The sequence below is a fragment of the Podarcis filfolensis genome (assembly GCF_964270895.1).
Source record: "Podarcis filfolensis genome assembly, chromosome: 6".
NCBI lineage: Eukaryota > Metazoa > Chordata > Lepidosauria > Squamata > Lacertidae > Podarcis > Podarcis filfolensis.
The window spans coordinates 53,184,241-53,205,878 of record NC_139609.1 but is presented as its reverse complement, the minus strand read 5'-3'; the positions used below and the strand labels follow the sequence as shown (position 1 = coordinate 53,205,878).

At 45.0% G+C, this 21,638-nt stretch overlaps 2 protein-coding genes across 10 annotated transcripts in view; both read left to right on the top strand.

Moving 5' to 3' along the window:
* Positions 1-1,586, top strand: part of TULP1 (TUB like protein 1) — a 35,914-nt gene extending 34,328 nt beyond the window's left edge. For all 4 annotated transcript variants that reach the window (XM_083617891.1, XM_083617889.1, XM_083617890.1 and 1 more), the window contains one exon: positions 1,242-1,586. In XM_083617891.1, coding sequence (XP_083474017.1) covers positions 1,242-1,375 — 134 coding nt within the window. In that variant the 3' untranslated portion in view covers positions 1,376-1,586. The remainder of the gene's footprint in view (positions 1-1,241) is intronic.
* A 12,653-nt stretch (positions 1,587-14,239) lies between these two features.
* Positions 14,240-21,638, top strand: part of TEAD3 (TEA domain transcription factor 3) — a 98,114-nt gene continuing 90,715 nt past the window's right edge. For 4 of the 6 annotated variants that reach the window (XM_083621093.1, XM_083621092.1, XM_083621091.1 and 1 more), the window contains exon 1: positions 14,334-14,643. The gene's annotated coding sequence lies outside the window, so the exon portion shown is untranslated. Of the gene's footprint in view, positions 14,644-21,638 lie in introns of all 6 variants that reach the window. The other 2 variants (XM_083621094.1, XM_083621095.1) reach the window with 2 other exon arrangements.

The window sequence follows — 21,638 nt, the reverse complement described above, 5'->3', positions numbered from 1 at the left end:
AGCTCAAAAGTCTCTCCAGTATGTATCCAACATGCTGAAATCAGCTGCAAACTTGAAAGTTTATGCAAGCAGGATCCATAGTCTTTAAAAATCTGATTGGATGTGCACATTGCTGTGTGACTATAAGAATCTGGGCCTAAGCCTTTTGTGGTGTGTGTGTGCGCGCGTGTGTGTGCGTTCGTGTATGTGCGTGCTTTGATCTTGCGCTGGTTGATGCTCAAAGAAGCAACTCTTGATATAAAAAGAGGACAAAACGTTGACACTTCCATCCCCCTTGCGAGTGATGGGGCTGTGAGCACCCTGCAGAATTCACACGAGAGCAACAAACATAGGCAGCCAAGCAATTTCGCCAAGTGTATGACTTGTCTGCTTGTCACCTGTCCAGCCCAATCAGGGGATGTTACTGTCTCGGGTGTAGGATTACAGGACAGAAAGAACCTGCTCAGGGCCCCAGTTATTTTTACAGATTTCTTGTTGCTCTCACTGGTAACAAAGGGAGTCATGACCGAAGCAGTGAGTCAGAGAGACCTCTAGAATGCCACAAATGTCTTGGTTAGGAATTCTGGTGAGGGGGCAGGTCTCTAGGGGGGAGGCAGCACATATTGGGTCTTGTGCTCTGTCCACCCAGCTGGAAAAAAGAAATGTACTTACTTGGTAGCTCTGTTGAAGAAGCAGCAGGCATTCATTGCCCAGCAGGTGGCCAGTCAACTCCTGAACTCTGCTGTTCTCTTCCCTGTCCCATCCTGTTCTTTTCTCCTTAGCATTTGAATAGGAGGGTCCGGAATAAAAAGGTTTTGTTCAGCTCCATGTGAGCCACACTCCCTTAGCACTGGAAATAGAGATATAAGCCATATGGTAGAAAACCTGTTCTCTTCAGGCATTCTCTGGGAAGTCACCTCTGCTGACGACATCTTAGGAACATCCAACTTTCTTTCAAATGTTGGGAGGTAGCTATGCCAAGATAATAACATCAAAAGGTTCTGGTCAAGATAAAAATGCTACAAGGGTTTTTTTTGCAGGGGGGAGCATGAAAGTTTGGCAGCTCTGGAAATGGGTCTTTCTCTAGAATCCCATTCTTCTCATGACAGTTGGGCCAGTGGTGAAGAGTCTTTTTCAACTGGAAGGCACAGAGGACCAGAAGTTGTCATTACTCATTTTGGGGTGGGGGTTATGGCACTGTAGCAGAGCCTATTTTTGGTCCATCTGCTGAAATGATGGTGTGTTCACCTCTTTTCCTACAGTGGACTACATCGTCTTGCAATTTGGCCGCGTAGCTGATGATACTTTCACCCTGGACTACAACTACCCACTGTGTGCTGTGCAAGCTTTTGCCATCGCCCTATCCAGCTTTGACGGGAAGCTGGCTTGCGAGTAGCACATCATGGCCAGGTTGTCCTGAGTCTGGGCCAGAGAGGAGGAATCAAAACAAAGCCCCTTCTATCTGGACTGTCTGCTGTAGACAAGAATTTGTGTGATGATGCAAAGCAAATGAGATAGTGTGAACAGGAAGAACAGCTTAACTGGTATTGCTGAATGTTTCCAACATGCAACTGGGCGAAGAAGAAGAAGAAGAAGAAGAAGAAGAAGAAGAAGAAGAAGAAGAAGAGGAAGAAGAAGAACTTGCAGAATCAATAAGCACGAACACGTATTCACAGAGTAGGTTTAGTTGGCAACACCATATGCACACACATGTCCTTGGCATTTGCCTTGTAAAAGAAACAGTGCTCAAACCCCAGCAAAACAGCTGCTTTACGCTGCAGTGTTCTGGAAGGTCCATAACTCTAGGACGCTACAAAACAAAACAGAGGAAAAATAGTCTCTGTTAAGTTACTTACTGCCAAGGGATTTGGAACCAGCTAATGGTCTCAGGCTATCAAATAGTCACTTCCTGTGTATATATATATACTTAACAGTCAAGACTAGCCATTGTTTGGTTCTTTGAATCCCAGGAGAATTTGACTTCTTTAGATTATTGGTGGTGTGGTGGGTTCTCTTTGATAATTTATAATTTACATGTGGAAGTTTTACATGGATGCTGGGGTTTCTTTTCTCTCCACTGATAACCATCAATAAAAGAGTAAGTGGTGGGACAAGCTCCAATTTCTTGACATTTTAAAAATCATGGTCTGCCTAGCTACTAATCTAAATTAGTTAGATGTAAATGTATAAGTTGCTTTTGGGGTATTTATTCGATTTGTATTTGTATACAGTGGTACCTCAGATTAAGTACTTAATTCGTTCTGGAGGTCCGTTCTTAACCTGAAACTGTTCTTAACCTGAAGCACCACTTTAGCTAATGGGGCCTCCCGCTGCTGCCACGCCACCGCCGCTCGATTTCTGTTCTCATCCTGAAGCAAAGTTCTTAACCCGAAGCATTATTTCTGGGTTAGCGGAGTCTGTGACCTGAAGCATATGTAACCTGAAGCATATGTAACCCAAGGTACCACTGTTATTTGTAACTCTGGCGTCTAACAGCTTACTTTCAGTACTGCTGTGGGATTGTTGGGTGAGCTGGGTGACCTCTGAAAACCTGTGGCGACCAGTGCCCATTGGGACTAGTGAGATGGAATGGAGGTAGCCAAAACAGTAGGTAGAGCCTAGCCAATGACAGGCAGAGCCAGCTAATTTTAGTATAGCCCCCATCCTCCTTCCTGCTAAGCAGGGGTGCCATCTATGTGAAGCCATGGGAGCTGAAGGGGATGGGCCCACCAAAGTTCTGTGCAGAAGACAGAATCAGGATTCAAGGTGACCTTGATGAACTGGGCCCAAACAAACAAAAGGAATTTCAATAGGGACAAATGTAAGATTTTATATTTGTCAGCTGCACAAATATAAGATGGGGCAGCAGTACATGTGAAAAGGATCTAGCTTAACATGCTTAACATGAGTCAATAGTGTGATGCAGCAACAGCAGCAAAAAAAAAAAAGTGCTAAAGCTATTCTAGGTGTATCAACAGAAGTCTAGTATACTGCTCAAGAGAAATAATTGTCCTGCTCTATTCTGCCTTGGTCAGACCATACCTAGAGTACTGTGTCCAGTTCTGGGCACCACAATTTAAGGAGGATATTGACAAGCTGGAATGTGTGCAAAGGAGGGCAACCATGATCAAGGGTCTGAAAACCAAGCCTTATGAAGAACAGTTGAGGGAGTTCAGTATGTTTAGCCTGGAAAAGAAGAGACTGAGAGGAGATACAATAGCCATCTTCAAATATCTAAATGGCTGTCACATAAAAGACAGAGCAAGCTTGTTTTATCCTGCTCTGGAGGATAGGACCCAAACCAATGGATTCAAGTTATAAGACAGGAGATTCCAACTAAACATCAGGAAGCACTTTCTGGTGGTAAGAGCTGTTTGGTAGTGGAACGGACCCCCTCAGAAGGTGGGGGACTTTCCTTCATTGGAGGTATTTAAGCAGAGGTTGGATGGCCATCTGTCATGAATGCTTTAGTTGAGATCCCTGCCCTGTAGGGGGTTGGACTAGATGAACCTTGGAGTCCCCTTCAATACTACAATTCTATTATTGATTCTACCAGAGGACAAAGCCACACTCCTTGTATGCTAAAGATAATTCTGCTGGTAATAAAAAAAAGGCAATTGCTGCATTTTACAGTGCACCAAAAACAAAGTACAGATCCGTCCTCTAAAAGCTTACAGTCCAACTTACGATGGGAAGCCAAGGGTAACAAGGGAATAATGCTAAAAAATGCTGTTAAACATACTTAGGCTTCTTTTTAGTTAAGACAAAAGTCGATTCCAAGAGACCATTTTAAAAAACATTTCCCCTGATTTGTTTGCAGAAAGATTAGGCCGTGTTGGCTATTTAATTAGCATTTATTCTCATTTGTGTTTGGGAAGGTTAAATGACACTGCATCAAAACAAGTGTTATCTATACTCCCCAATGCTTTTCCCCATCACTTTCTTTAGAGAAAAATGTCTGATCTTTTGAGGAAATGGGTTTATTGCACAAGGCCTCCCAATCAACTATAATTGTGCAGCTTGAATTTGCCTGGATCCCATCTGAAAACAGCGATAGTTTGGAAACTTTACTGGTGCACAAACTGGTGTGTAGAGTAGAAGCTGGGGTGTGGAAGTGGGAAACCATCCCCAAATACCTTTCTAGACCTTGCAAAATAATTTCTCCATCCTCATCACTCAGGAGTAATGTGCACAAAGGAATTTTTACTAGGGAGGAGAGCACTAATTTCCCAATGTTGTCCCCATATAAATGTTATAAATAAATGGAAAGTTTAGGAGAGGGATTTTTAAAAAGTGTAAGTGTTGCCTATGATAAAGCACGTATGTAGGTAACCCTAATTTCCCAACAGGTAACCCAAATTAGCCTTATTGCATCTAGAGGCCCCCTCTGTTGGCTGTGTATAAGCAGTTTCCTTTTGTCTTCCTCTAGTATCAGAACTTCTCGAGTTCAACTTATTCTGTACAGCCTGATTACTTTTTCTTTAGGTTTACATCATCTTACCTGCTTTACACTCTTAGGTTATGTCAGACTAGACACATTATAGAAAGATTGAGAGTCCAGTGGAGGAAAACAACATACAGACAGCTGTGCTGTAGGGGCAGCGGGGTCCCTCCCCTCACTATCTGTCTTCCTATTTTCCAGCATGGTTGGGAAAGTGCTAATCCTGGAGTTGCTTAGTTATTGTAAATTATTACAACACTGGATCCATATTAAAGATGGAGGGGGAGGGGGAAAGATGTCAGAAACCTTCAAGGCTCTGCCTGCTAGGTGTCTTCCTTTTGGCAATTAATAAGACTAACAATAACAATTAATTACAGCTCACATGTACAAAACATCTTTCAACCTTCCTTCCACACCTACTTGGATGATTCATCATGGCTTAGAAGACATCTGCCATCCCACAATTAGCACCACACAAAGGCATAAGGACAGGAAGTAAAGGCTCTCACTCTGTCCAACTGAAACCCAGAAAAAAATAAGGCTTGAAGGTACTTAAACCACTCCAGCATCCTAACCAAATTGAAGCACATCCATTCATAAATAAAACCATCACAGGAACCCCCATGAGGACATGTATCCTCCCAGCAGCTTCTGGAAAAAAATCATCAAAGCCCTCATCGATACTCTTGCAAAGTGTCACAAAGCGACTCACAAAGAAGAGCACCACACCTTCTGAGTCACTGCCACCAAGCACTTCCTGCAACAGTTTGGCCTTCCCATTGATGCTTTCTTCCCTTGATGGCTGCCTCCTCCAACCAAGAAACGCCTCGGCCTAATCCTGCTTAGCTTCCCTCGGAAATATAGCCTCAACAGGGGCAAAACAATTGGCACACTCTCATTTCTGAATGCCTCCCCAAACAACAGGATGGATTAGAAGAAATTGTTTTTCTAGCAACCCACTCCACCATGCACCTGATCTCGGAACCACTATCTCTGGCTACCTCCTGCTTCTCCTCCCAGCAGCCTAAGGCTACTGTTGCCGGAAGCCAGTGAATAAATCTGCATGACAAAACAGGCAAGAAGGGCAAGGAGACCCTTATCCTTGGATGACATGAACTGACCCTGAGAGATGTACACACACAGTTTTTTCTTCTGTAGTGTCTACTATCCCTGAATTTATAAGCAGCCATCAAAGGATAGGCTTTGTTTATGAAAAGAGGAACTGAAATGGGAGGTGAGGGTATATAAGAAAGGAGGTAGCAGTCTCCTACTTTTGCAAGGAAAAGTGACAGGAACTCAGAGCCAACCTTTTACTGTCATTTGGTGTTCATAGCTTCTGGTTGTACGGTAGAGCTATATTGGTCTGTCCAAGAGTCTGTGCCAGTGCCCTTCCTCTTCGCAGTATCTGACTCTTGCAACTTCCTGCTATTCTCCTGCTGCTTCCTACATGGCAGGAATTAAGGCAAAATGAAACACAGAGTGCCTCATGAGTTAGCCAGGAATATATCAAGCAAGAGGAGTTGGACAGGGACGTCAACAAGGACAATCATTGTCAAGCACCATGCTCACTGTTAGGTCTGATCAGTGCATTTAACAGTCGTAGTGGTAGTAGTAGTAGCAGTAATAGCAGCAGCAGCAGTGGTAGTAGTGCTCACTGTTACATCTGACAAGTGCATTTAGTAGCAGCAGCAGCAGCAGCAGCAGCAGCAGCAGCAGCAGCAGCAGCAGTATTTGTGGTGGTAGTGCTAGTATTTATAGCCCTCTCTTCATTGAATATTTCAATTCCACAGCAGGGAACAATGATATTACACACACACACACACACACACACACACACACACACACACAGAGCAGAATCCATAAAAACAGGTCCAATAAATATCATAAACAGATTAATGACTCTATCATAAAACAAACAAAAGTGAACAGCAGTAAGGATGATTAGAATGTTCAATTTAACCAAATACCTCTGTAAAGAAAACAGGATATTCAACTGATTAAAACAACAAAATGGTTTTCGCACGAGTTCCTACCCATCTCTCACTGGGGCAGCATTTAGACTAGGAAATAAACCCAAGATATTGCATCCCTGGGTAATTCTTCAAGAAGGGAAACAGTAAGATGTATGCAGTGTATTACTCAGTGAAATTACTGACTTAAAGAGGAAAGCTTAGAAAACAAAAATGAAATCTGGTTCATCTGGCTTCTACTATAGTTAGCACCACTTCATTCTCTGCAATGACTGGAAATCTGGCATAGACATTTCTGTGTGTTCTTATTAAAATGAATATGTGTAATATGAAAGAAGTGATTATCAACAACTGGGTCCAGTTGTGTAGATATTCTATTCTATTCTATTCTATCGTCTAAAGCAAGAACAAGGAATCCATAATCCTTCAGCTTCCATTATCTCTGACCATTGGTCATGCTGGCTGGGGCCGATGGGAGTAGGGCTTCAACAACATTGGAGGGCCACAGGTTCCCCACCTAAAGCACTGTTTCCCAATTCTCTGTAATATAAGAAAACATGTATCATGTCAGCTTCACAAATGCTTTGACGTTGCTTCCATGCAGCATAATTATCTTAAATTTGAAAGGATGGTGACTGGGCACTGACTAACTGATATGATTAATGTTTTTATCTCAATCAAAGCCAACTCAAGTCTTGCACGTTTTCATCGCCTCTAGAGGTTTCACACATTTACATTTACACTTCTCAAGCTGAAGAGCAAACAACTGAGCTTGCATGCAATTTCAACTTTGGGTTGCTTTACACAACATAAATTCCATATATGTACAACATATGTACTTGCATAGTTGACAGTTTCACTGTTTGGGCAAGTAGCACAAAGTCCCAACTGGTGACCTATTCAAGTGACATGTACACATGGTATAATAGCACATCCCTAACATGCCACACATTTGATGGATGGAATTGATATATGTGTAGGAAATTAAATAAGGCTCAAAATAACTTGAAGAAAATGCAATGACAAACTTTAATTCCACGTTTTGTTATTGAAAATAATCATTATCGTTTAAATTCACACCTGACTTTATTTATGAATGTATTTTAAAACACTTCAAATCTGCTTAATATTTTAAAATATTGAAGTGATATACAAAACTAGAACATTAACAAAATAAAAAGGTGTTATAAAAAAAGAAATTAGGAAGTTGTTGCATTATCCCACTCCCAGAACCTGTCTCTGTGGACATGTAATGGACAGGAATAGGATGCCTGGGTGGTGTTTCTGGATCAGTGAGAAACAGATGAGTCCTGGTACTGTCACCAGAAGGCCTATTATTACAACACTTTCAGCCCACTCTTTCTGCATAAGGTTGAGCTAATGGCAGGCTAATGGCTTTTGGGTTTAACCCAACTAACTAAGCCTTGTTCATTGCTGTTGTTGCTAACAGCCTAATCCATTTCTTTCTCTCTCTCTCTCTCTCTCTCTCTCTCTCTCTCTCTCTCACACACACACACACAGATTTTCACATGTGCAGCTTCAACCAGTGTTTGTTTGTTTGTTTGTTTGTTTGTTTTTCAAGGAAATTAATACTAAGAGGTTTTAGATAAATCCCCTCATATGTGATGGAGCTACAGAGCCCCTTAGGCTAGCTCTGGCCATCCCAACTGAGCCCACTGGCCATGCTTCCTGCTAACTGCACCATTCAGCAAGTGTGGGAAGGAGTCCTATGTCATACCCTTCAACATCCGGGTGATCCAAATTGGGACGCTCATTTTTTGGGGGCATGATTGAAATGGGAGACATCTTGGCAGGACTGGTCTGAAGCAGAGGAGGAAAATGGGGAAGTGCCAGAACTGGACTCTGAGAAGGGGCTCAGTGGGCTGTGGGACAATTGACTCAGATCCCAGGGAGGAGCTGAGCAGACTGTCAGGGGAGAAGCCCACTTTGGTGTCATTGGATATCCCATGTGCTGCATCACAGAAAACTGGCATGACTCCTGAGAGGTGGAGGGAGGAAAGGGAATGCAGGACAGCAAAGAGAACAAATTGCAGAAGGAAAATTGGGGAGGGGGGGGTGCAGCAAAACCAGAAAGCAATGAGAAGGGTGTGCAGGCACACACTGGAGGAGGAGGCAGTGGCCAACAAGCATAGGAGTTGGACGTGCCACCACCTCACCTTGCCTCATGGGCCCTTTTGGTGAAGGGTGAACTTATAAATGTTATCGATCAACCAAGACTGAAAAATTAGAAAACCCAAATGTTGTTTTAAAATGATCTTGTGTTGATATTGCTACCTAGGGTTCCAGTCCACTGATGTGAAACTCATGGCCTTCCATATGCTGCTGAATGAGAGTTTCCATCAAGCCCAGCCAGCTTGGCCCAAGGGTCAAGGATGATGGGAGTTATAGTCCAACTCATGCCTGAAGGGCCATAGTTCCCCTTCTCTGTTACAGTCCATTCTGTCCGTGCCTCTTCTTTATTTCAGCCATTCATACACCACTTAATTACAATGGTTTGTAAGTGGCGGACAAGAAGTTCTGTACAATAACCCTTCATACTGACAACAGCTTTGACCTAATTTCTTTTTTGACCTTGTTGTGTCTACATCTCACACCTTACCACTCCCTCTCCTTCGCCCACTCATTGCTGCCTTGCCATCCCTATTTTTGCAACGGCCTCAAAGGCACTGGCTTCCAAGTTCTCTTTCCTTTCCCTATTTCCCATGAGGAATAAGACAGGGATGGATAACCTGTGCCCCCCCCAAGCTGTTGATAGACTTCAGCTCCTATCACACCCAGCCAGCATGGCCAATGGTCAGGGATGCTGGGAGATGAAGACTGACAGCACCTGGAGGGCCCCCTCCCTTGATGAAAGGCTTCAACATAAATACCATGTTAGACATGTGGAAACACCGTGTTTCCACATACTAAGGTGCATGGAAGGAAGCTCAGGTGGCACAATTTCCTTTGCATATACCGTAATAACAAAAGTGGTGTCATCAGGGCAGGACTTTGGGGTAGACATCAGCAAAAAGAGGGGCCAGAGGGCCTCTATACACAGTTGGGCTGGCTTACCCAGCTGAAGTAAGGGAAGTAATACGCATCACCTTCTAATGCAGGGGACCTCCATTTGACTATGGGAATCCAGAATAAGAAAAACACCTAACTGGTTGTTACTCATTTGTTGCATGTGATTTTGAGGTCTTCCCTCAAGCTAGCACTTCTCTTTCTGGGCGATTTGCATTTTCTAGGCATTCAAAGCACACTAATTTGCACTTGGAAAAATAGGCAATCCTTTCCCAAATAGTGCAGGAGTTGTGTGCAATTGTGACCGCCGTTTAGAATGTAATCTCCCATTCCAAAGGAGCACCTAATGGATCCTGCCTGTTATATGAAGGGTGATGATGACTGACACAACTCCCACACCCTGGCCTGTGTCATTTGGGGTCATTTTATTTATTGCTTTAGGGGCCGAGAGCTCCCCATTCCAGGAACATAAATCTAACCGTAAAAACAACAACTGGTGGATGCAACACACCTCCCCCCCCCCACCAGCAGTGCTCTGCTGTTGCATGAACTTCTTCACATTTAGTGTCCTTAAGGCTGTAATACTTCTGCGTCTTCTGAGCCAGAGCACACATTTGCCCTATTAAAATAAAAAAGAGGAGGAATTCGCAATTGGCTTTGAAAAGGACTTAAACAGCACAGGGATAGCATATACTGACTGATCAACTTGACGAGTCCTCAGTCCTTAATTTTTACCCTGAATCACATAACGATAATAGCAAACTAGAAAAGAGCAGAGAAATAGGTATTGCTGCCTCCTCCCAGCGTCATCTGACTCTTTCTTTCTTTTTCTTCCCCCTAACCTCTCCGGTTTTCCCTGCCTGACAGCACCTAGCCTTGCTGTTTCTTCCCCCTCAGCTTCTGTATTCCTGATCACACAGACCTTTGCAGCTTTTAGCCTTGCTCATTCCAGCCCTGAAGGACTCAGTCCCCACATACATGAAAGACCACCTCTTTCCCTACAGACCATGTCATATTCTAACAACAACCAACAACCCTCTTGGTTGTTCCACTGACCTCAGAAGCTCTGGGGGTGGTGGCCTGGGAGACATCTGGCGCCTTCACTATATATGCCAGCTTTTGGCGAATACTGAAGATGCACCTCTTTACCCTGGCTTTTGGCATTAATTGATTAGAAAGGTGATTAGGGCATTTTGAACTGACTGCATCATTTATAACAGATCACATTAAAATGATATAGTTTGGAAACAGCTGCAGACAGACTTACAAATAACTAATCTCAACCTTTTTTTAATAGGGAGAGGGATCCTTTACTGGCATTACATCATGAATTTTGTCTCTGTGAATTTAAGGGCATTTTACATCCAGTAAAGTTTTTTTAAAGAAATTGTTTTGAACTATTCAGGGGAAAGTACTTAGTTCTATAGAGCTGTAGTTATTTTTTGCCTAGGATATAGCAGCTATATGGAAATATTATTTATAGCATTATTAAATACAGCTCTTTTATTTTATAATTTGGAAATGGAAACAGCTGATCCTGAAAATGCAAGGGAAAAAAGAGCAGCACCCATTAAGCAAAATGGATCTCTGAAAAGAGTGTTGACCCAAAGCAACATCAAAACCTGTACCTGAAATGTGCCTTTAACCATGCAGTCCTCAGGAGTAAATACTCAGTGGATCTTATTCCAAAATTGAATAGGTAATGGTAAGGTAAGAAAGAGGTAAAGGACCCCTGGACAGTTAAGTCCAGTCAAGGGCGACTATGGGGTTGCGGCGCTCATCTTGCTTTGAGGCCGATCGAGCCAGCATTTGTTCACAGACAGCTTTCCGGGTCATGTGGCCAGCATGACTAAACCGCTTCTGGCACAACAGAACACCGTAACGGAAACCAGAGCGCAAGGAAGTGCCGTTTACCTTTCCGCCTCAGCGGTACCTATTTATCTACTTGCATTGGCATGCTTTCGAACTGCTAGGTTGGCAGGAGCTGGGACAGAACAATGGGAGCTTACCCCGTCGCAGGGATTCAAATCCCCAACCTTCTGATCGGCAAGCCACCGGTGCTCAGTGGTTTAGACCACAGCACCACCCATGTCCTAAATGGGTAATGGGTTGAAATTTAAAAGGAGATGATCCATGAGTGACAGGGGCCTGGAGCAGACAACTTTTTAAAGCCTCTATCTAACCAGTGACTGTTACTAATGGGGCGTTCACACACAACACCCTCCCATGCAATCATCACATGCATGAAAGGCAGAGGAATGTACATGCTGGCCATGCCCCCCCCCCCATCCCAGTGTAATCAGTGACTTCACATTTGGTGTTAGTGCAAAGGACCCCAGGTGCAAACAGAACTACCTGCATGAAGGAGCCCTTATATATGCATGCGTAAGGCCTCTGCTCATTAGAGCTGAATGTGCAGCTGCCATGGGTCTCGACCAGTTAGTATGGCAGTGTGGCATGACCAGTGGGTGTGATCCTGCTGCCCCTCATGTGGGGTGCTAAGTGAGCACACCTTAGACCATTGTACAAGTTCCACATGTTGATTGTGCATCCTTTATCCTTAATCTATTACCCATCAATGTCACTGAGGTGACTCTTAACTAGGGGAAGGCCTCTGAGCCGGTAGGAGATGGTGAAGATGTCCTATATAAATCTCCATTTGTGATCTCTGCCCCTGAAGAGGTCTGAGTAGCATTGCAAGGAAGGATCCTGTTCCAAGAGCTAGAAACAACATAAGCAAAAGAGACGCCCCTCCAAGCAAACTGAATTTCAAAAGTGGAGGATAAGCAGAGATGTTTTATTCTGTTTTTATATATGTTAGAAGCAGGCCAAAGTGGTTGGGGCAACCCAGTCAGATGGGGGGGATATAAATAGAATTATTATTGTTGACCAGAACACCCATATTTTCATCAGAGAAATGTTGGAAGGTATGTGTATGATCTACTTCTTATGGAGCAGGTGGGAAGAATACTAGTACTAGTTGCTTGCCTTTCCTTCTGCCTCCACAAATAAAAGCACTTGTAGGGGAAAGAGGACCGAGTTTATAAAAGTTGGTCGTTCAGGGGAAGCGGTCTGCAATATTCCCGAGGGAGGCATCCAGGTTCCAGTCAGCTGTGGCCTTCCATAGAATTCATCGATGGGTTTTATGAGGCGATGTGTCAAGGAAGCGGGGGGGGGGGAATGCATTGGCTAGATGAATTTCGGGCTGAGGGTCTGGAAAGGAGAACGGGCAGAGGTGTGCAAGGAGAGCGAAGGAGACTCTGGGACACTTGAGGGCGGAAAGAGGGACGATCACGGGCTGGGACGTAATGAGAAACACGGACAAAAAAAGCGAAGTGGCGACACCTCTTTTTCGTGCTCAAATGCAGTACTTCAAAAGCGACTCTTCCAAGCGCGACTGTTCTCCAGAATCCTTATAAAACGCCCCATTCAACCGATTGCATTTGCACGTGTGCCGCAAATTCCGCATCGCTTCCTAAGCCTCTGCGTTTTATAACCCGCGTTTTTTCGCTCGTTTGAAAAAAGGCCGGGCGGCCGCTGAAGCAGGAGCGCGCGCGCGAGGAGATTTTGTTTCCCCCTCCACCCCACCCCATGTCGGATCCGTTTCCTGCAGCCCGCCCCTTGGCGAAGAGAGGAAGAAAATAAGATTTGAAAAGTCTGACCGACTTCCTCTATTGCCGACTGCGGCTTGGTCGGTTTGCAATCGAGCCGTTCCGAGGGAGCGGCGTCCTTGGCGCCCCGTGACCCCTAGGAGTCGCTGCAGCGGGAGGCTCGGCAGAGGAGCCGCCATGGCCGGCTGGGGAAGCGAGAAGGCCGCTCCTCCGCTCGTGACGTCAACAGCCGAGCGCTGAGGCTGAGATTTCAGGGCAGGAGGGGCTGCTGGTCGGAGATCCGGCAACGCGCCTCCTCCAGCGGAGGGCGACTCCCAGTGCAGCCGGGCCTCTGCCCGCCCCCGACGCAGGCGGGCCGCTTAGCCCCCCTGCGCTCTCCCTGCCACTCCTTGCCCGGGGCTGAAGGAGAGACGAGGCGGTCGCCACCCGCCCAACCTGTTCGCAGACAGGTTCTGCCTGCCCAGGACGACCTCCGCACTCAGGCGTTCCTCTGGGCTGCGGCTGGGAGAGGGGCAGGCGGGCGCCCCCACAACTTCAGCTCATCCCTTCTGGAAAGGTTGCTGTTAGTTACCCCAAAGAGACCATTCATCCCACGGCTTCCTCTCACGCAAGAGTAAAAAACAAACCAAGTTCTCCAAACCTGCAGCCTCCAAATCCCATGCATGCTAGCAAGGAAAGCAAACTCGCCTTGGAGTGCTGCGCAAATGCGCCTGTTGCTACATTCAAAAGTAGGCCTGGATCTCTCTCCTGTTTTTAAAAAGTACATTTTAGAGCCGAGCCCCCCTCCAAGGAACTCGGTCCTGAGTGTGTATAGTGTACCTCGCTCGCTCTCCACCCCGCCGCCCCGCATCCCAACAGCCCACTAAGGCTGTTTTAAGTATCATTCCGAAGGGTCACACGCTGAACTTCCTAGTGAAGGCGGGATTTGAACCTGGAACTTGGCGGCTGAAGTCAAACGCTCTGTCTCAAGCCATGCATTACTCCCTCAAGGGAAGGAAGATAACTCTTTGGGGCCCCGTTCAACATTTGACCACGAAGTTCACTCCGCCTTATGTACCCACCGGACATGATTCCCCCTTGCAAACAGACTCCCTCCCCCCCCCAACTCTTTATTAGAGGAAGGTGGTTGGCCCTAATGATCCAGCCTTTTCCAGTAAACGCATCCAGTTTCCTCCCAGCCTCCCTCCCGTCCTGCCTCCGGCAGAAACCCCCCCCCCCCGAGAAAGCGAAGGCGCGGGGTGGGGGGACGACCCTCTTCCTCAGGTCTCCTCCCCCAGAGATGGTCGCGGGAGGAGGAGGCTGTCCATCGGCGAGAAGGGCGGGGGCTGGCGGCTCCTGCTCTCCTTCCTTCCCTCCCTCCTTCTTTCTCTCCCTTTCCAAGTTTCTGCTCCTCCCTCCTTCGCACAAACTTTCCCGTCGCTCTTGCTCGGCGCCCGGCTAGAGCTCCTTTCGGTGCGCGGCGGATTCCTCAGCCAGCCAGCCAGCCAGCCGCGCCTCCCCCCCCCTCTTCCTGCTGCCCTGTCACTTTCTCCACCCCCCTCACCCAAACGATCCAGAGTCTCAAGCGGCTGCACCGGCGGGACCACCTCCCACCCTTCCCCGGACGGAGCACGGAGTAAGTAAGCAAGCAAGCGGGCGGGCGAGCGCTCCCATCCCGGCCTTGGAAACTCTCCGGGAGAGGAAGGAGAGGATTCGTCTCTATTGCGCCCCCCTTTTTACCACACAGATGTCCCGGGCTGCGGGGGGAGTTTCCCCGCCCCCTGCCCCTTCCCATATTTATCCACCCCCAGACCCAAACCTCGACCCCCCCTTTCTCCCGCCCATGGAATTGGTCACGCTAGGAAGAGAAAAGTTGAAGGGGGGGGGGGAGCCCATTTTCTTTCTACCCCCTTGCCCCCCCCGGGTTTCAGCCATGCCTTGTTGCGGTTTTCCTCTGGGAAAGAACATTGTATCCACCACTTTATGTCTATGGAGCCTGTCTTGGGCAGCTACTCTTTCCTTGGGGGGCAAGTTTCCCTGCTCTCAGGGCTCGCTTTGCTGGGAGCTCCAAACCCTTAAAAGAAAAAGGAAAAACAACAAATCCTACACTGTCCTTTTGGGGGTACACTCAGAGATGCCTGACGTCGAGTCATGGTTCCTGCTCCGTTTCAAGTTTTGAAGTCCGTGGCCTGTAACAGAGCTGGATTAATTTCCTCCTTATATATAGTTATGCTTTGTCCGTCCCAGTTGGTTGTAATCAGAGCCTGTCCGTCTGCCAAAAGGGCTTTCGTGTGTATGATCCAGACTGTATATTGATAACTAGAATGGAGCATATATCTCTGTATAAAAATAGGTTATATAATCTTTCTGGTCTCTCGGGCATCACAGTGTTGATCTTAGGGACGTTGTGAGTTTTTAAAAATCTTATAATATTCATATTATTTATTAACATCCAAGAGGAAGTTTTTTAAAGCAGGATTTGTTCTCCAGTGTGCCTGTATCTATCGCCAGCTTGAACCTAGGCCATAGGGCCGCTGTGTTGACAACTCATGGATTGCACAAACACATTTCCTCAATTAATTACCTTTGTGTGTGTTATGTGCGTAATGCTGTGTTTCTCACTCGTTGGTCACATGCGTAAAAACAAATACTTTGGTAGATTCGTTGTATGTGTAGATTTATGTTGTATTGCGGAAAGTTACATTTGAAAGTTTATAGTACTGATGTGTGTGAGAGAGAGAAAGAGAGAAGAGGAGGGTGGGGAGAAGGACAAGCAGTTTAACTGGGGAGCAGGGAAAGGGAGAGGATATGACAACTGTGTTAATACTGAAAACCCAAGATGGGATGGGCTTGACCAGTGTGTTAAATATCCACCTTATATCAGTCATAACAGGGGATCCAGTTCTGACTGATTAGTTCTGGGCAGCTGACCTACAGTGTTAATGGTTTAACAAAGAAATAGGGAAGCTGTGAGATCAGAGGGCAAAGAACTAAAAAGAGAGGTCTCTTGAGGGTTTCCTATTGTCTGTCATAATCCATGGTATTTTGGTTGCTGCACCAGGGCAGGCGGACTGTGTCAGGCCCTTTCTCCCTTCCATTTAATAGTTTTCTCAATGGCTGCAATGTTTTGGAGGCTGCCTTTTGCCTGTTCTTTGTAGAGTTCTTATTGATGTGCAGGGGAACATTAACGAGGGAAACTGGACTAGGTCATATAAGTGAATAAGGCAAAGCATTATTGAGGAGCTCTTGTATATGGGACTTCTAAGAGGGAGGCACTTTGTACTCCAGGCCACTTTCTGATGGTGAGGCCTTGCAGGCAGGTTGCTGTTTGGTCATGGCTCTGCAGGGCTGGATGTATGGTTGGTCCTGCAGGCCTAGACATGCAAGAGCTTACACCGTTCAAGGGAATAGCTATCTCGAAAACAGCACCTGGGTTGCACTGTATGCTACTGCATGAAATATAACCTCCCAAATAAAGACCTGCTGCTTTGGGGAGATTGTTCCACCATTGTCTTTTAAGCTGTATAAGCTGTGAAGTTTGTGCCATGATGAAAGATAATAGGGCTTTTACTTGCTTTTAGGTATGGGGTAGGCACTTACCTGTCCTGGGAAACTGAGGCAAGGGATTGTGGGCAAGGTTTCAACTTTCCCATGGTGATTGTTAGCAAGACATACAGCCAAGTATAATTGCATGTACCCCAATTTCCTCACAAATCAGTGCAAATTTCCTATGGGTGTACTCAAACAGTGTACACACTTATCTGGGAGTAAGCCCCACTGAAAACAACAGGAATTTCTTCTGAATAAACGTATTTAGGATTATGCTGTAATATATTGATTTGAGTGAGTGCTTAATAATTGCAATCACAGTTCTAGCGGATATCCTCCAAATGTTTAATAGTAAACTTGGGGGTGATATATTTCATTTCCAGAAAGCCATTAGGATGCTGTGTTGTTCTAGAAATATTATGGTTTATTATTATGTATTTGTATTATGGAAGCAGAAAAGAGCTATTCTGAGGTTTTACTGGATATCACCCACCCCAAACCTCCCAAGAACAAGTTTGAAGTTCCCTCCCTTTTGTTTCAAAGTAATTACATTTAGCACCAACAACTGCTGTGTTCCGCCTTTGTAGCCCTGCTCTTCAACCTTAGAAGTGTCTGTATATTAACATGCAAGGCAAGATGGTGATTATTGGGTCATTTATAGCTTCTCCATACTTTCTTATTTATATAAGGCTGTAGGTCTAGTCATAAAAGGTCAGTTGGAGACTTCATAATGATATGCATGCCTGTGGGTCTCTGTGTCTCCAGAAATGTTCTCTTTATGGAGGGTTAACACTGGTGTTGAAACTACGTATGTGTCGTGGGGATCTGAAATCCACTGACTTCCCACATTAGCAAGTTTCAAATCCAATTTTGAACCTGAAGAAGTGACTGTAAATCTTACTAAACTTAAGCCCAAACTTCCTACCTTTTGGTAAGAAAACAAACTTTTCAAGCTGTGAAATTCTTGGATGTGAAACCATAATTTCACTACACCATTTTAATTTTGCAGACATATTGGCTTTCATATTATAAGATTTATAGCTTCGGTTAGAAAGTTTTTACATTACTTTACTCAACACATGATTAAAAGTATTGCTTAAACTTGGAAGTTAAAACACATTAAAATGCTACTGTAGACAAGTTGCTGTATGTTTTGATAGGCAATAGTTGGTATTTGGTAGTTTACATGCCTGCTGCACCATTTAAAACTTATTTCCACTTTATTAATATTCCAGTTACAGAAAGGGAGTCAAATAGCTGCTAGCTTTAATATTTTCAAAGGCAGAATACTTATTGTCTCTCTCCTGCAGAAGAGCAACAAGCTGTAAACCAAAGTACAAATCTTAGTTACAGCTTGCGGTTTGTCTACAGTGAGACAAACCATGAGTCCCCGTTCAGACAATGTGCTAAGCCAAATCATGACTTGGTTTACACAGTGCATCAGCATCAGAGGAGGAGCAAAGTGACTGGTTTCTTTGGCAGCCTACATGCTCATGCTAAACCTACTTTCAGGCAGATGTAGGGTTTTGGTCTTAAGCATCCACAACCATTTTAAACTGCCAGGGACCGTGTGATTTTTGCCTAGAAGTCTGACTTCAAACTGAGCTAGAAGTAATGGCAATTGTCACAATCTGATACATTTTGTGAAACAAGTTTGACAGCTCTTGGTCTAGTTTCCTTGTGAGACCTGTGCTTGTCTTATAGAAACCACCAGTCCTATTGACAGTAACTGACCATCCCTAATTGCACTTTCAGTAGAGAGCAGAGACTGGATGTGCCAAGGATCTGGAGTCTTCTCCCCTACTTTTGCTGTGTTTGGGAATATAGACATGTCAGATGAGAGCTTTCCCCCTTGCTGTTATCTGGCTTGCTTCATATGAGCAAACCCTTGAGTGGGATGCATTATGAATTGATCCTACTTGGATGTGATTCATAGAGTGCTGGTTACTAGGTCCTTTCACAGTCTCATTGTAATATCACAGGTCAGAAAAGGCCATGTGCAGATTTGTTCTTCAATGTCTATAATATGAAATACTTGGTGTTCCTTTGTGGCAGGGGTTTGCGGACCTGTGACCCTGCAGGTGTGTGTGTGTTTGTTTGTTTGTTTGTTTATAAAAATATTTATAGATCACTGTTTCATAAAAAAAATCAATGTGATTTACAATAAAAAATATTTAAGACCAGAAAGTACCGTATTTTTTGCACCATAACACTCACTTTTTTCCTCCTAAAAAGTAAAGGGAAATGTATGTGCGTGTTATGGAGGGAATGCCTACGGGTGGCATGCCTACGGATTTTCCTCCTCTAAAAACTACGTGCGTGTTATGGTCGGGTGCGTGTTATAGAGCGAAAAATACGGTATTTTCTTTAATCATACCACTAGCCTGAGATTTGGGGCCATTATGGCTCCCCTTGCCCGCAGCATATACTTACCAAATGTATATTCCATATTTTAGGTGCATCCTTCATATAATCTAATTCCATGTGTATCTGTGTTACCTTGGACCAGAAAAAATGCTGAGTTCACTGAACCTTAACCAGGGATGCTGAACAGTGATAGGCCTAGATATCGGAGGCAGGTATAGGGCTACCAATGGACTAGGAAAAAAACCTAGTATTTATCTGCTATATAGGCAAAGTGTAAGGGTAGGCTTCAATAAAAATTAAACAAGAGATTGCCCTCATATTCTGCTTGCGGACTTCCCACAGACATTTGATTGGCCACTGTGAAATCAGGATGCTAGTCTAGATGGGCCTTTGGTCTGATCCAGCAGAGTTCTTCTTATGTCAGATTGATTTGCAGACATTAACAGGTGACACTTTTCATAGCACGGAGATAAGCACGTTGCTTGCTCATGTCTACAAGCCATATTACACAAGAGCCAGGACCAGTGAAAAGGTGTGCAACCTTTTCCTGTAATTGACTGGCATGTATAATGTGTATTATGCAAAAAAATATACCGTAATACATTTTTAATTGAATAATCCCAATAAAAATAATGTGTTTTGAAAAGTGGCTAACCTTAGGCAAGTAAGGCCATTTAATCTACAGTCTGAATAGTTAATTTCCTCTAGAAACACCATCATTTGACGCAGGTGAGTACTTTTGGAAGAATTCGGTTTATGTTTGAGAATGCACCAAGGATGGGGAACTTTTTGAGCCAGCTTTGACTAGTGAGTGGGACAGTTCATCTATCAACCTCTTGATTGGCCCATAGCCTGGACATTCTTCATGCCTGGTCTACATTGACTGGTAGCAGCTCTCCAGGATTTCAAACAGGGGGTCCGCCAGCCTTACTTGGAGATGCCAGGGATTGAATTTGGGACCTGCTGCATACAACACGGGATGCGGGTGGTGCTGTGGGTTAAACCACAGAGCCTAGGACTTGCTGATCAGAAGGTCGGTGGTTCCAATCCCTGTGACGGGGTGAGCTCCCGTTACTCGGTCCATGCTCCTGCCAACCTAGCAGTTCGAAAGCACGTCAAAGTGCAAGTAGATAAATAGGTACCGCTCTGGCGGGAAGGTAAACGGCGTTTCCGTGCACTGCTCTGGTTCACCAGAAGCGGCTTAGTCATGCTGGCCACATGACCCGGAAGCTGCACGCTGGCTCCCTCGGCCAATAAAGCGAGATGAGCGCCGCAACCCCAGAGTCAGTCATGACTGGACCTAATGGTCAGGGGTCCCTTTACCTTTACTTTTACATACAACACAGATACTCTGTCACTGAGCTGTGGCTTGTGGTGCTAGGAGCACTCTAGTTTTCTAACTCTCTTGAGTGGGGACAAAGACATTTGCCTCTTTTTCCTGTCAAAATGATTGAATGCACTCACACATGTCCTCTACCTTCTGCAGTAATGGACCATGGTGTAACTGTCAGGATTTTGAAGGGGCGTTAGAAGAACCCTTCTGCATCAGTCCAAAGGCCTTTATAGTCCAGCATTTTGTTCCCACTGTGGCCAACCAGATGCCTATGGGAAACCCACAAGCAGTTCCTGCATGCACTCAAGATGGTCAGCCTTATAATTTTAATACTCACCTCGTTACCCATGGCAAGCCATTGTTGCCCTTAAGTTAAAAAAAGAAAACGCTCCCAAGGCAGCTGAGAACCGCAACAATAAACAATATTAAGAGCAAAATAACCCCTGCCATGCTTAATTTGGCATGTGCACCAGAGGTTCCCTATGTCTGCAGTATGATGCACAATCTTATACAGCCTTGTGCTATCAAATGAGGGGCACTGTAGGATGAGAGAAATTAGATATACATGATGAAATATCTAACAGTTTGAGCTTTGTGCATTTACTCAGAAGTAAGTCCTGTGAAATGCCATGGGTAAGTCTGATGCAGTGGCGTAGCGTGGGTTGTCAGCACCCGGGGCAAGGCAAGTAATTTGCGCCCCCTAACCCGTGGATTTGCGCCCCCTAACCCGTGGATTTGCGCCCCCTAACCAATGGATTTGCCCTAACCCCAGATGTTGCGCCCGGTGCGGCTGGCCCCCCCTGCACCCCCCACGCTACGCCACTGGTCTGATGATATTGCCTCCTAATGGTGCAACACTGGGCAACAGAATAAATGTCATGAGTAAATGTTGTGCAGGGATGTAGTATGAAGGAAAATAAATTACTGTTGTTGCTATCTGGAGATCCCAGCCTCTTCAGCCAAAATGTATAGGTTTGTTTGTTTGTTCATTGTTTGATTGTTACTACTACTACTTCTACTTTATTATTTCTACCCAGCCCATTTGGCTGGGTTTCCCCAGCCACTCTGGGTGGCTTACAGCATATATAAAAACATAATAAAATATCAAATGTTAAAAACTTCCCGATACAGGGTTGCCTTCAGATGTCTTCTAAAATTTGTGTAGTTCTTTATCTCCTTGACATCTGAAAGGAGGGCGTTCCACAGGGAGGGCGCTGCTGCTGAGAAGGTCCTACCTTATGACATTTGTATGCTATCCAGTAAGACAAAGTTCCGCACAACATCAAATGATTAAGTAAAAAACCACTTTAATACAAAGGAAAACACGAAACCATTAAAGGGCAGAAACTACATAAATACAACAGAACAGAACTCATCACCCC